Source organism: Pungitius pungitius, chromosome 1, assembly GCF_949316345.1.
Source record: "Pungitius pungitius chromosome 1, fPunPun2.1, whole genome shotgun sequence".
Lineage (NCBI taxonomy): Eukaryota > Metazoa > Chordata > Actinopteri > Perciformes > Gasterosteidae > Pungitius > Pungitius pungitius.
Window position 1 is genome coordinate 30849847 of NC_084900.1, and position 12561 is coordinate 30862407.

Below are 12561 nucleotides of genomic sequence, written 5' to 3' on the forward strand. Positions count from 1 at the left end.
CCCAGATGGTCATTGCATGAATATTGGAAAGAAGGAGCCGTGCATGATGATCATGCTTGTGATAGTCATGCTTTCCCCCCCCCCCCCCCCCTCCTCCGCATATGACTTATTTAGTTTTGAGTGTGTGGATGTGTGTTCATACCAGTGTCATTGTGTGTATTTGGAGAAAACTGTCTGGCTATAACATCATGTGCTTATGAATCCTGGCTGTTGAAGCAGACACACACTTCTGATGCTACTTGAATTTCCCATTTTCATTTTATGGGTCATCTCTTTTTCCCCCCTATTTTTCCATGAGATTCTGTCTGAATAACATCTTATTATTTATACACTTGCTTTATGTATTTTGGGTGTGAGGTTTGAGGAGTGTATTTCAGGTGGTTGATTTTTAGTGTGTAGACAAAGGTGTCCTCTCGGGGTCTGTCACATGAGGCCGATCTAAGATCTATCTGCAAACACTGATTAGTTCTAACAGATACATAAGCATGACAATACGTCTCAACGAAATGTCATTAAATGTCATTCAATATAATGATTTCAGCAGCACTTTATGCGGTTTCTGAGCCGACTGCCCAGTGCCAGTCTGGCATGGCCCTACTTTCCATTTGTCTGAAAAGGCATCACTTTTAACCAGGAACCCGTCTGATTTAGCCATTTTGGGTTCTGCCATGTGACACTGTGGATTTTAATAGGGATGGAAAGTTCCTGTCTATTGTGGGACAGCTGAAGCACTTTCCATGCTTTTACACAAGTTAAAGAGGCCGTGTCCAAATATCACCCTGTATAGGATTAATTTAACCCCATGAGGGTACAGAGAGTTGAACCCGTTTACTCACATTGTTTCACCTTGATGCTGCGCTGGAATATTCTGACATGTTGCATGCAAAGTGAGCTATGATTAGATATCCGGATTGATAATGGCATTTTGTTCATCCTTGTTATTGATCTGTTGTTCACTGGCAGGCTTTTCATAAGTGCATTACCAAAATCTATAATGTAAGTATTGATCAGGTAATTACTTAATTGTTTTTTTTTTAATTCATAGTTTTGGTTTAGGACACGAAGTGTGTCTTCTTCCACATTAACTACCCACTTTCTGATCATGCAGCAAAGTCAGAACGTTCCCCTACACATGAGAGCTGCAGCATCGCATTCCTCCAAATGGCCCCCCAGTTTAAGCGAATGTTTATTTAGATGGAACAGCTTATCAACCAATACTTTTAAGTCTGCTCTTTGAGGCTGGCAAGACTCCAACTCCCAGCAAGCACTGCTCCCACAAACCACAGGCCAAGCTGCTTTGTCTCTGCTGTGGCAGTTTCTTCCTTCTCCAGTGTATTTCTCTCACTTTCTTTCTCCCATCCCTGAAAAAAAAGGCCATTCACGTTAAGATCAGGAGCAATTAGCTCCATAGTCTGAAAAGTAGAGGAACACAGAAGCTCTTCAATTATTCCCCTTGATAGTTTGTGCGGCACAGTGTTTGTGTGGGTGTACTCTCTGCGATCTACAGAGAACAAAGAAATCATGTCTCTGTGAAAGGAGGGTGTTGTTTGTGTCGACCACCATGACCTTTATTAATCTGCAAAATAAAAAAAATGAACCATTCAAAGCATTCAAAAAATCCTGCGGCTTGCATTAAACATTCTCCGTTTCTGAGAGATGACGTATCTTAGGTTTGCTCTGGACTCCATTGGTGCTTCTGTTAGCTGGAAACGTCATGTCTGCCCCTGGCCTGGGATGACAGAATACAGTGTGTCCATGCAGGCATATTCTCAGCCTGAGGAGGCAGGCAGAATACTATTAGAAATCACTGGTCAGGTGGAGGTGAAGAATGAGTTTAATCAGGCACCACACAGATTCATTGACATTTATTGCAGCCTGAATTGAATCAACATTGATATTCATTTTGCTCACCGTGCTACAGTTACGAGCTTCCATCTATCAGTGTCGTCATCCTTTCCCTCCAGCTGTGTTCTTTAGCTGGTGACCAGGTCTACAGTCACAAATAACCATTGAGATCTGTCATCCACGGGGCATACAGAGGTGGCTTGTGTGCTCTCTGGACTTAAATGAAATCTTACAATGAGAAAAGTGTTGTCCCTGGATTTTTTATTTTTTTTTTCTAGAAGAAATTATAATACAGGTTTGACTGATTAAAATGAGAAGAAATGTGACGCATAAGTGGCTTTGCTTAAGAGGCGCTTGCAGTGAGACACTTGCTAATCTATGAAAGGGGGATGTAGATGAATTGGGTGCTAATATCACCCCTCAGGTCCCTGCAGAAGCTGCTTAGCAGTGACTGAGACGAGGCAGAGTGCGGTTGGATTATAACATGAAGCTGATTGATGTAGAACACGCGAGTTGGAAGTTTTGAAGAGTTGAGAGAATCCTCTTGAGAGAGTTCACCGTGTCCTGAGATGAGGTTTTTCTACGTGCCACTAGAGCTCTCTCTTATTCATGCTTGACATTTCGGTTCCCTCTTCTCTCCCCACACACAACACTTTGGCCTCTTTTCTTCTTGGTCCTTGTGGTTCCTCTCCCTCTTTTCAAGCTTCCCTTGATGACCGTGGATTTGGTGCAGTTGTCTAATGGCAGATACTGATTGAGGATATTAAGTTTAAGCTTAGAAATGAGGAAATACGTTATTTCTGTTTTATATTTTATTCATCTCTTTATGTTGTGCTGTCCATGTTGTTTGACCCCAGACGTGATCTTTTTACTGTGCAGCTTCCAGTCCAGTGAATTCTGTTGTGAGAGTGACACCAAAACCAGCACCACTGTATTTGTTCTGTTTCTTATCAGGTGTAAATTATTTATCAGAGAGAGCGTTATCATTCGTAAAGCTACAGATAGCTTTGAAGTGAAAACCAGGATATGAAGATAAAGGTGTTGCTTCAGGGAGGTGCAGACATATAGCCACAGCTGTTTTTAAGAGGGGTTTTCCATAAATAAGTTTTTTCTATGAGAAATTAACAATAAGTTTTGTGCTCAATGGATCCATTCTGGATGAGTCATCAGCTTGAATGGAAGACCAACATCCTTCTTCTATTTAAGCGCTTTTGAATATGATCGGAAACAGGGTTTTTTTTGTGTTCTCATTGTTTTCAGAATAACAAACAACAGCATAGTAAATGAAAATAAACCAGCTTGAGTGGAAGTATAACATCCACGTTTAAGAAAGTCTAGATCGGCTCTTTGGATGTCTGACCCACTCTCAAATTCGCCCTTAATCCTACTCTGGCAAATAGACAAGGCAGCGTGACAGCAACTTCAGACGCACTGCTCTTGCCTACATATCCAAAGGCCAGACAGGGAGGTCTCCCCCTCTCCCCCTGATCCCCACCCTCAATGCCCGCAGGGTGCCGTGTGACCCACACAGGCACCCGACCAGAAGGCTCTGCGCTGTCCTCCGATGTGCCCGAGTACACATGACCTCATTAGGCCCGCCTCACCCTCTGAACTTGATTTACAGTATAGTACGATATCTGTATGACCTATTGACCCAAATAAGATAAAAAGCACAACCCCCCTAACAAGTGTGACCTACTTAACGTATTCAAACGCATGCGGATGTTCCCCAACATACACAAACACACCTTACAGTTAATTGGTTCAAGTTAAATCCCCAAATGCATCTCTTGAATTGTGCCATTCAGCAAATACAGATAATGGATGCATCTATTGGAAAAAACGGCAAAAGTAACATCGTCTCCACCGATAATAGACAGCAGATACATGTATAAAAGGTCAAAATCACTCACAAATCGGGAAACCCAACCAACTGATTGTTGAAAGGGCCTTCGACATCGACACCATGGGGCAAAAGGCCCAGCAGAGGTTTTTACTTCCTTCCAGGCTCAGGAAGTAAAAACGTCCTCAGGGCCACTCCTAAAAACAGAAATGTAATGAAAAGCCAGATTAAACTGGATTGATTAAAAAATTCCTCAAGTGTATCAATACCCTTCGCAAGACACAAAACTGGAGTCATGTGATCTCTCTTGTGGTCGTGCTTTTAAATCCAGCAGTGAGTTCCTGGGGAGACCACACGAGCACATGACCATGGTCCAATCCAGTCAACACAATGTCATGTGCTGTTTGATCTCTGGCGGTGGAATGACAGGGTGGAGGTGACACAACGCTGTAGCAGTTATTGAGATACTAGAACTGGAACGCGATAGTTTGCGGATAATCTCAGTGGGATTTTGCAGTGTGTGTTGATACTGTTTCTTCAGAGTTTCAGAGGTAACCACAGTACAAACATTGCCACCCAGTTAATTAAATGAGGATTTTAATGACAATTGTTCTTTTGGGGGGGGGGGGGGGAAGGGAATTGGCTAGTAGGCAGTATTGTGCCAAGTGGAAAGATTTCACAGTCCTGGCACAGACTGCATGCACGCGGGGGCGGATGCATCAGTGTGTACGGTCTTCAGCGCTATTTTTTTGTGTGTGTGGGTTAAGGTGATGCCGAGAGCGCTCCAGATCTCAGTTTGCCAAGTGTTAGCATCGCATGCAGTTGGAAAGTTAATATAGAGCAGGGAGTTTTAAAATGAGGTCTATGTCTATGAATATTTAATCAAAAGACAAACGGGGAGACATGGAGCCAAGTGAGACAACCACTGGTGTAACTGAGCTGGTGCAGCTTTCATAGCTCATGCAGTGTGTATCCTGCAGGAGATTTGCATTCAATTATCACAGATTGTTTGGTTTTTTGTCAAATATTCTTGGGTCAGCGAGCATGAGGTGTTATGTGATACTTCATAGTTCATATTTGCAGAGAAAGAGAATTAGCTTGTGTCCACCCCTTGGGGTGTGAAAGGATTCAGTGTCTGGATAAAGGACACTTTCAGAAAGGTGGATGCTTAATGGAAAATGGGGCTTAAACTCGAGTGGAGCAACTGGCAACCTCAACCACCTGGCCAAAATTGTTGACCCCGCAAGTAGGGCCAAGGCTCAACCATCTGTCTGGATTTAACCTAATTAATACTGTACACAAACAGTCTAACACACTTATGTAGGCTATGATATTACACTTTTGATTACAGATGACAGCAAATTTCTTAGTAAGGACATATATTCCGTTGTTGAACTACTCTACTGTATTTCCGTGATGAATGCAGAAGCAGCCTGCTTTGATCTATGCATATAACCAACACATCCCTTTTGTCATTTTGTCCTTCAGTTGGGACGAGAGCAGTTCCATCAGCAGTGGATTGAGTGACGGCTCAGACAACCTCAGCTCTGAAGACTTCAACACGAGTCCCACTCTCAACTCCCTTCCGACCACACCCATCGGCTCCCGCAGGAATTCAGCCATTGTGGTAAGTAACGCACAAAAATACACGCAACAGGCAGCAGGACATGGGCATCAGAGACAAAGCCAGATTAAGTATTCTATGCACACCCATGATGTGTGTCCCATCTACAGCTATTAATGGTCCATATAACACACACCCACACATTCACTCTCAGACACACACACTCCATGCTAATAATACATTAAGCTGAACTGTTAATAGTGATCAGGTTTATTTTTTGAATTTTTATAGACATAGTTGTTGTTCAATGATCCACACCAACCCATACACTTGGTACCTTATTGTTGCTGCTTCGTAGGTATTGGACTTTAATTATAGCAGTTCAGGCTCTACTAAGGTCAAAAGTGATTTCCGGACCAGAACGTCCCTCACCGATCCGATTTTTGCAATGCCTTCCAGTGCACTGAATCTGTGGTCTTCATCATTTTGCAGACAGTGTGTGTATGTTGGTATTTTCCCAGAATGTCTGATGTAGGTCACACCTCCGTAATGTGGTTGTGGCGACGAATATGGTGGGCTATCAGAGAAAGAGAGCCAACGAGAGATGCAGGGAGTTAGAGAGAGAGAGAGAGGGGGAATCGGCGTAACCATGGCAACCAAAGAGCAGGGATGATGAGAGTGCTAGTCTTTGTCTTCTCCTGTATATTGAAGGACAGGTCTGGAACAGCCATCTGCACACACACACACTCACACACACACACACACACACACAGCCATCTGCAGTCCTGAACCCGGGCCAGCGAGGCGCAAGAACGGGGGCCCCTCCCTCCACGCCTATAGTAGCAGGAGTCATAGCAACCATTTCCCCCCCCCCCCCCCCCGCCCCCATGGCATCATTACCATGGTAACCAACCATCACCTCATCATACCACCTTATACACATGGCTCCCTCCTCCCAACATTCTTAACCAATGGTTTTTCTTTATTGGTTTGTCTTTGTTTTGTATCATGAAGCCAATTGTTTGTCTACATTTTCACTCCGCTGACTCCCTTTCAGTCCTGTCGATTTTAATTCCCTCAAAGACAGCTCTGATTTTACATATGTCCTTATCTCTCCCACATATTGCATAATATGAAGACATGGTTGAGAGAAAGAGAAGATCAAAGCATGTGTGTGTGTGTGTGTAGGTGGAACAAAACCCCAGATTTCCTCATTTCCACATGGAGGTGGACCTGATTTTTAAGAAAATCCACCTTGTTTCGCATTGTTTTGTGTGTGGGTGCGTGTGCTTAGGCATGTGCCTATATTTTGGTGTTATAATCTTGTTTTGCCACGGCTATCTTTGACAGATGTGTATCTCTTCCCTGCATGTTTCAATAATCAGGGAATGTGTGAGGATATTACAATCTTTTATCCGGTCACACACACATAAACACACCCGTACCTCCCCCTCATGTGAGGTGAACCTGCCCATGGGGTCCATTGGTTTTAATAAAAAAAGGAATTCAGCATTGGAGTCCTCATGAGAACCGCTGGGTGCAATGTCCTGAACTGGCAGATACACACACACACACACACACACACACACACACAGCACCTGATTATTTCTGTAACTGGCAGCGTCCCACAGGGGAGAGAATGATCTGTCCCTGTTAAAACTAGCCAATTAATATCGGTGCTCATGTCGGCTCCTGTAAACACTCACGCCCGTGCACAGGGATTGTGCATTATGTGTATTTATGAGAGTAATTATATCTAACAACGGTAGACTGGTAGACTGCACAGAGCCTGATATAGTTTGGTGCTACCTAAAATGTTTTATTGTTATTGTGTCAGTACACCTGCATATTTATTTACCACATACTTTACATAGAAGACCATGTCTAAGTGAAAACCTCACATTTCCTTTTAATTAAGTATTAACAGTCAATTTTCATTGTTGGATTGGGTTTAAGCCGTCTGTTTTCTGTAATGTAGCTCAGTGTGTGTGAGTGTGTGCTGCATATGAAGATCGATATGAACTTCTAGCCTTCTGCTTTGAGATGTCACCAAAAGCTCAAATTCTACTGTGTCGCAATATGTCTTTTTTATTAACTTGAAATACACAAAAGCGTTGTTTCTCTCTCATTACCTATTCGCCGTACTTTACTGACATCATGCTTTCGTTAAGTTTTAGTTTTGTTAACCTTTTTGCCTTTTAGGCAGTCAAAAACATATTTAGATGGATGGTCCTTAAGTGTAGTATGGAGCATGTAAAACTATTCCTAAAAAAGAAAACGACCTACCATGGACGTAAACCCACTTAATTCACTTAACATTTTCCTGACAGCGTTTCTAAGCTTTTGTTCTTCTTTCTCCTTTTAGATGCGCACGGACGCCGAGAAGAGGTCTTTGGTGGAGAGTGGTCTGTCATGGGAAAATGAGGAGACCAAACCGGGCCGAAAGAGCCAGGGCAGCGGTGTCTACGATTCAGGAAGTCTCAAGTCCGAATCGGCCAATAAATGGAAAAAGACGCGGGGGGTGGGCACGGAGGGGGGGAAAGGCGAACTGAAGAAGCCGCAGACCCTGGGTCAAGGGAACGTGTTGAAGAAAGCAAGAAACACACCTGTTGGAGTCACCTCCCCGATAACACACACCTCTCAGAGTGGGCTGAGAGTGGCAGGTGAGCGGAGAAACAAACACACACACACACAGTGGGATGTAATATTTATCCACACTTGAGTTGGTTTCATAACCTGAGCAGATTGACACATTAACTGTCCTTAATATTCTTTCTCTGGGACAGCCTCCCACCCCCGCATGGACACAATCTCTGTCTTTGTCCCACACATTCATCCACAGCTGCAGCCCACCCTCTGGGCTTTTAGAAAGTGGTGCCATGTATCAAACGCCCATCGCCACCCACTCCCTTCCTGCCAGCCAGCCACACACACACTGAGTAACAGTGTTGTTTTTTTTTCGTCCTATTGGTTCAGCCTTTCCTATGCAAGCTTTATTTTTGTGCCGGACAGAGAGAATTTATAGCCCTTAAATAAAGGCCTTGTACCCAAAACAACTGGACCAGAGACTGTGTTTGCAATAGTGTGCGGACGCGTTTGAGATTGTGCCAGCCTTACAGAGTGTTACCCATCAGCACACACACACACACACGCACACTTCCACACAAAGACCACAATAGTGGCAATTGTGCAGCTGCTTTTTAAGCACACCATCAGTGTGCCGTTTACATAAGCACACAGACACACACACACCTATACAGACATATATGGACAACCTAAACAAAAGGATATTGGTTGTGTCTGTGCAAACACCCCCTGTCTGTCTGCACGGCCAGCTGTTAAAATGACAGATATGCCAAACAAGTGTGGTGAACCGGCCTGTGATCCCTGTGCCAGGCAGTTATTGTTATTGATGGGAGCGGTATGAATATGCTATCGGGGTCATGAAGTCTGCCACGGTGCTTGAGACCAATTATTAAAATGGTCACCAGTGTGGAGGAGCTCATGAATTTCCCGACAAGAATCCGACATTCTCCGGTAGTTGGAGAGGTCTCTGTCGTTCTTGCTGGAGATCAGTTCATTGCTGAGGTTTGGTATGATTGTGTGTGTGTGTGTGTGTTGGTCTGTCTGCATGTTCGCGGCATTGTAGGAGATCGGGAGAGTGAGAGAACTTTAAATAACATTTACAGGGACGAAAAAGACCCTCTATATTGTATACTTAGTTCATAATATATACTGTATGTCTTATTATATGGCCAATTAATCAATCAAGCCAATTACTCACCAATTTATTTAAAATTTGGTAATGACTACACAGGATTTACGTATATTGCTTTAATAATTTGCCTCAAACTGCTTAATATGTTTGAGTGTTATACTTTATCATGTTATGTATTTATTGAAATGCCATTTTATGTTTTTATTTACTTTGTAGATAAGTTATATTTACATTCAGTTTCACAGAGGGCTGCTTTTCCAAAGCATTATTACTTCTTTTTTTTTTAAACCAACAGCTGCCGTTTGTTAAAACATTTTCAACATTCAGCAGTGTCCATTAACAGTATGGTCAAAAATATAAGGAATTTTGTCACCTTTCTGCAAGAAATGTTTAAACACCACTCACACACAGACAACTAAACACACATGCATGTTTATGGTGTCATGAATAATGGGAGACAATGAGGCGGCAGTACACAAAATATGAGATGTGTTGTGTTGATCATTCCAAAACTCTCTCCCTTCTACCACAGAAGGCCTTAAATAGAAAAAGAAAATTCAGAGAACGAGAATACAAATGAGTCCCTCCTTCATGGAAAGGCCTTCCCTGACTTCCTGTGTGTTTTTTAGACGTCCATTTCTTCAGACATCTCGCCACCGTGTCAAGCTGTGAGCTCTACTGTCTCAACACGGCCGGTGTCAGAGAATCAGGCGATTTTATGTCAACATGAATACACACGTCAGGAGCCTGTCAATGTGTGGGGGTTCCCCTCTCCTTGCTCAGACTGCTGCTTAATGTTCTTGAAACGTGCAATGTTGAAAACCCAATTTTCACATTTACAAAAGAACTACGAGCATAATGTGTTGTCAGTGTCACATTTCGATAAGATCCAATCACTGAGAACTGAGTGTGTGGTACATGTATATGTGTGCCTGGCCCAATGTGTGTGTATTTTGCGGGCTTTTTCGATACTCTTAAGTGACTCCAGATGTCCCGAGGCAGCACGCCGGTGGGTCCCATTCAACAGCAGTTCTTTGAGTCTGTTAATGCCTTGTATATAAACCTCACATAACGACTCCCATTAGATAAAAATTAAAAGTGTGGGTAGTGTGGGCTCGCACTTGTGTGGGTGGTGCATACAGTCCACATGTGTCCAGCCGTTTTTCTTCTCATAATAACTTTTTAAACACGTCCAGGTCATTTGCAGTTAAATGTACAGATGGGACAAAACGTACATCGTTTTCATCTCTCGCTCTGCCCCTCTTTGCCCTAAGAGGTTTCAAGAGGGGATGAAGTCACTTATACTTGAGGTTTCAATGGACATTTGTAACCGCTCCCACACTGTGAATGTGAACACCAGTTTTCCACAGTCATTGCGCACATGTTAATCTAAGCACTACTCATTGGAAAGCCTGATCTTAGTCCATCAGGATGGAAAAGAGGAGTAACCCCATGATAACAGTGTGTATGCGGATGGTCTGGAACAGGCCTGGTCTACACACCATCTGCTCAGACAGGGATTTGTCTCTATCTGCGGACAGTCAGACCTTGTACGTGGTCAGACAAGATATTGTGTCCTAGTATGGCTTGGTTAGTCCCACAGAAAGCGTTGAAGGTGCTCATCAGTCATCTCCTCCCCTCCCACCCTCCTCTGTGCCTCTCTAGGTACAGTAAAGTCAGACGGGAAGCCAGTGGATAAGTCTCGGTTAGCGCTGAAGACCTCTGGCCTTCATCGCTCCTCCTCGGATGCCGGTAAAGACCTGAGAAATGACGGCGGCGCCGGCGAGCAGCGAAAACCTCCGTCCGGCCTCGTCAGGCCCTCAACTGGTGGAAACTTTGGCTTCAAGAAGCCCGCCGCAGCCACCAATAATGGCGGCTCTGCAACTGTAGGGAAGATTCCCAAAACCTCCGGGATTCCTGTCAAACCGGCGGCTGGCGGCGGTGGCGGACGGAAGACTAGTCTCGACGTTTCAAATAGCGACCAGAGTGGTTTTCTGTCTCCGAATGCCAGGACGTCCCTTCAGTACCGCTCTCTGCCTCGCCCGGCAAAGACGAGCACCCTGACTCTAACCCGACCGAGCTCGGCTCGCCCAGTGAGCAGTACCATGGACTCGGGCTCAGGGCATATCAAACCCCCACAGGGTAGACTCAAAGAGCCTGCCCCAGGGCTTGGTTCTGGGTTGAGTAAGGCGGGTGGTCGTGGGATCCCAAGTCCCAGTCCTGTCAATCAGACCGACAGAGAGAAAGAGAAGGAGAGGGCCAAAGCCAAAGCTGTGGTATCTGACTCGGAGTGTGGAGGTGGGCCTCTGAAGGGCAGCCCGGCTCAGACCCCTACGGAGAACGGGGGGAAGCTGCAGGGGCTGAGACCTCCCAGCAGTGCCAAGGGCATTGATCTGCACTCAACCAACACACCCAGGTACAAATACTACATACAAAAAATATGTTAAGAGATGTCCCAGTACTTTTCCGCACACAAACAAAACAAAGCACTGAAACGTATCTGCCCCGACATTGTTCTCCTCTTTAGGTTAACAGGAATGCGCAGCCTTGCGAAACCTCCATCCATGGCCCAGCTCAACAAGCTGAACTCAAACAGCCTGGAGGTGGGAGTTCAGAACTCCCTGCCACCCAAGATACCTCCCTACTCCAAGCTCCAGGACCTGGCGAGCTCGGCAGGCGGCTCCGCTGGCCCCGGCCTGACCCCAAGCCCCGCCCCTTTACTCAATGTCAACTCTTCGGCCTGCTTCCCCAGCTCAGGGAACGGTTTGGGTCCCAGGCAGGTCTCTTCTCTCGAGGTCCAGGGAAGCCGGGGAAGCAGCTCTCCCCTCCTCTACCCCCGTCTGTCCGGGCTGCATCGCAGCATGGAGTCGCTGCCACTCCAGATGAGTCTCGCCCCCGAGCCCAAAGAGAAGGAGAAGGCAAGGGGGAGGGAGACTTTGGTGAGGGGCTACACCACCTTAGAGTCTCGCCACAAGGAAAGACAGGAAGACAGAGGCCCTCCCACCAGCTGGAGCTCTGGCAGTAAAGTCTCCTTTTCTCACACAGACAGGTGAGATTCAATAACCCTCCACTTTTTGTTTATTTTAAACCCAATCACATCACCCCGATCTACACATCTAAAGCAGATGTTTTCACATTCACGTTTTCTATTGCTGCTATGTGACTCCCCCTACTGGTATGCTAATGAACTGCAACTCGTTACTCCATGTTCATGGAAGGCAGGAATGATCAGGGAAATCCTTTGATATATAATTCACTTTGTTCTATGCTACAATCATGCCTTTACCTCCCATTTTTGAGTAAGGACAATGAAAGGGGATTTGATTGGTATGGAGAAGGTATTGAGCCATTTGTTTAGCGCAGAACTCACCAATTTTTTGATAGCACTTAGAAGATGAGATGATAGTATTCCCCCAAAATTACACAGTCTGAAAGAGATGTCTGTGGCTTTTAAAGGGTATACTCTGAATATACTACAGAATATTACTCTAGAGGGGTAGCCTCGACTGAACCGCAGTCTGAATATGACTGATGACTTCTGAGATTTAATAATCAAGCCATAGAAGTTGCAAGAAGATGGTATATGACATA

General features: G+C 44.8%; 1 protein-coding gene across 3 annotated transcripts in view; it reads left to right on the forward strand.

The window, feature by feature from the left end:
* The window catches only part of LOC119223130 (neuron navigator 1-like), a 67511-nt gene that overhangs the window by 44005 nt on the left and 10945 nt on the right, over positions 1-12561 (forward strand). For all 3 annotated transcript variants that reach the window (XM_037480246.2, XM_062564840.1, XM_062564843.1), the window contains exons 7-10: positions 5177-5315; positions 7618-7915; positions 10636-11386; positions 11498-12019. In XM_037480246.2, the coding sequence (XP_037336143.2) occupies positions 5177-5315; positions 7618-7915; positions 10636-11386; positions 11498-12019 (1710 nt within the window). The remainder of the gene's footprint in view (positions 1-5176; positions 5316-7617; positions 7916-10635; positions 11387-11497; positions 12020-12561) is intronic.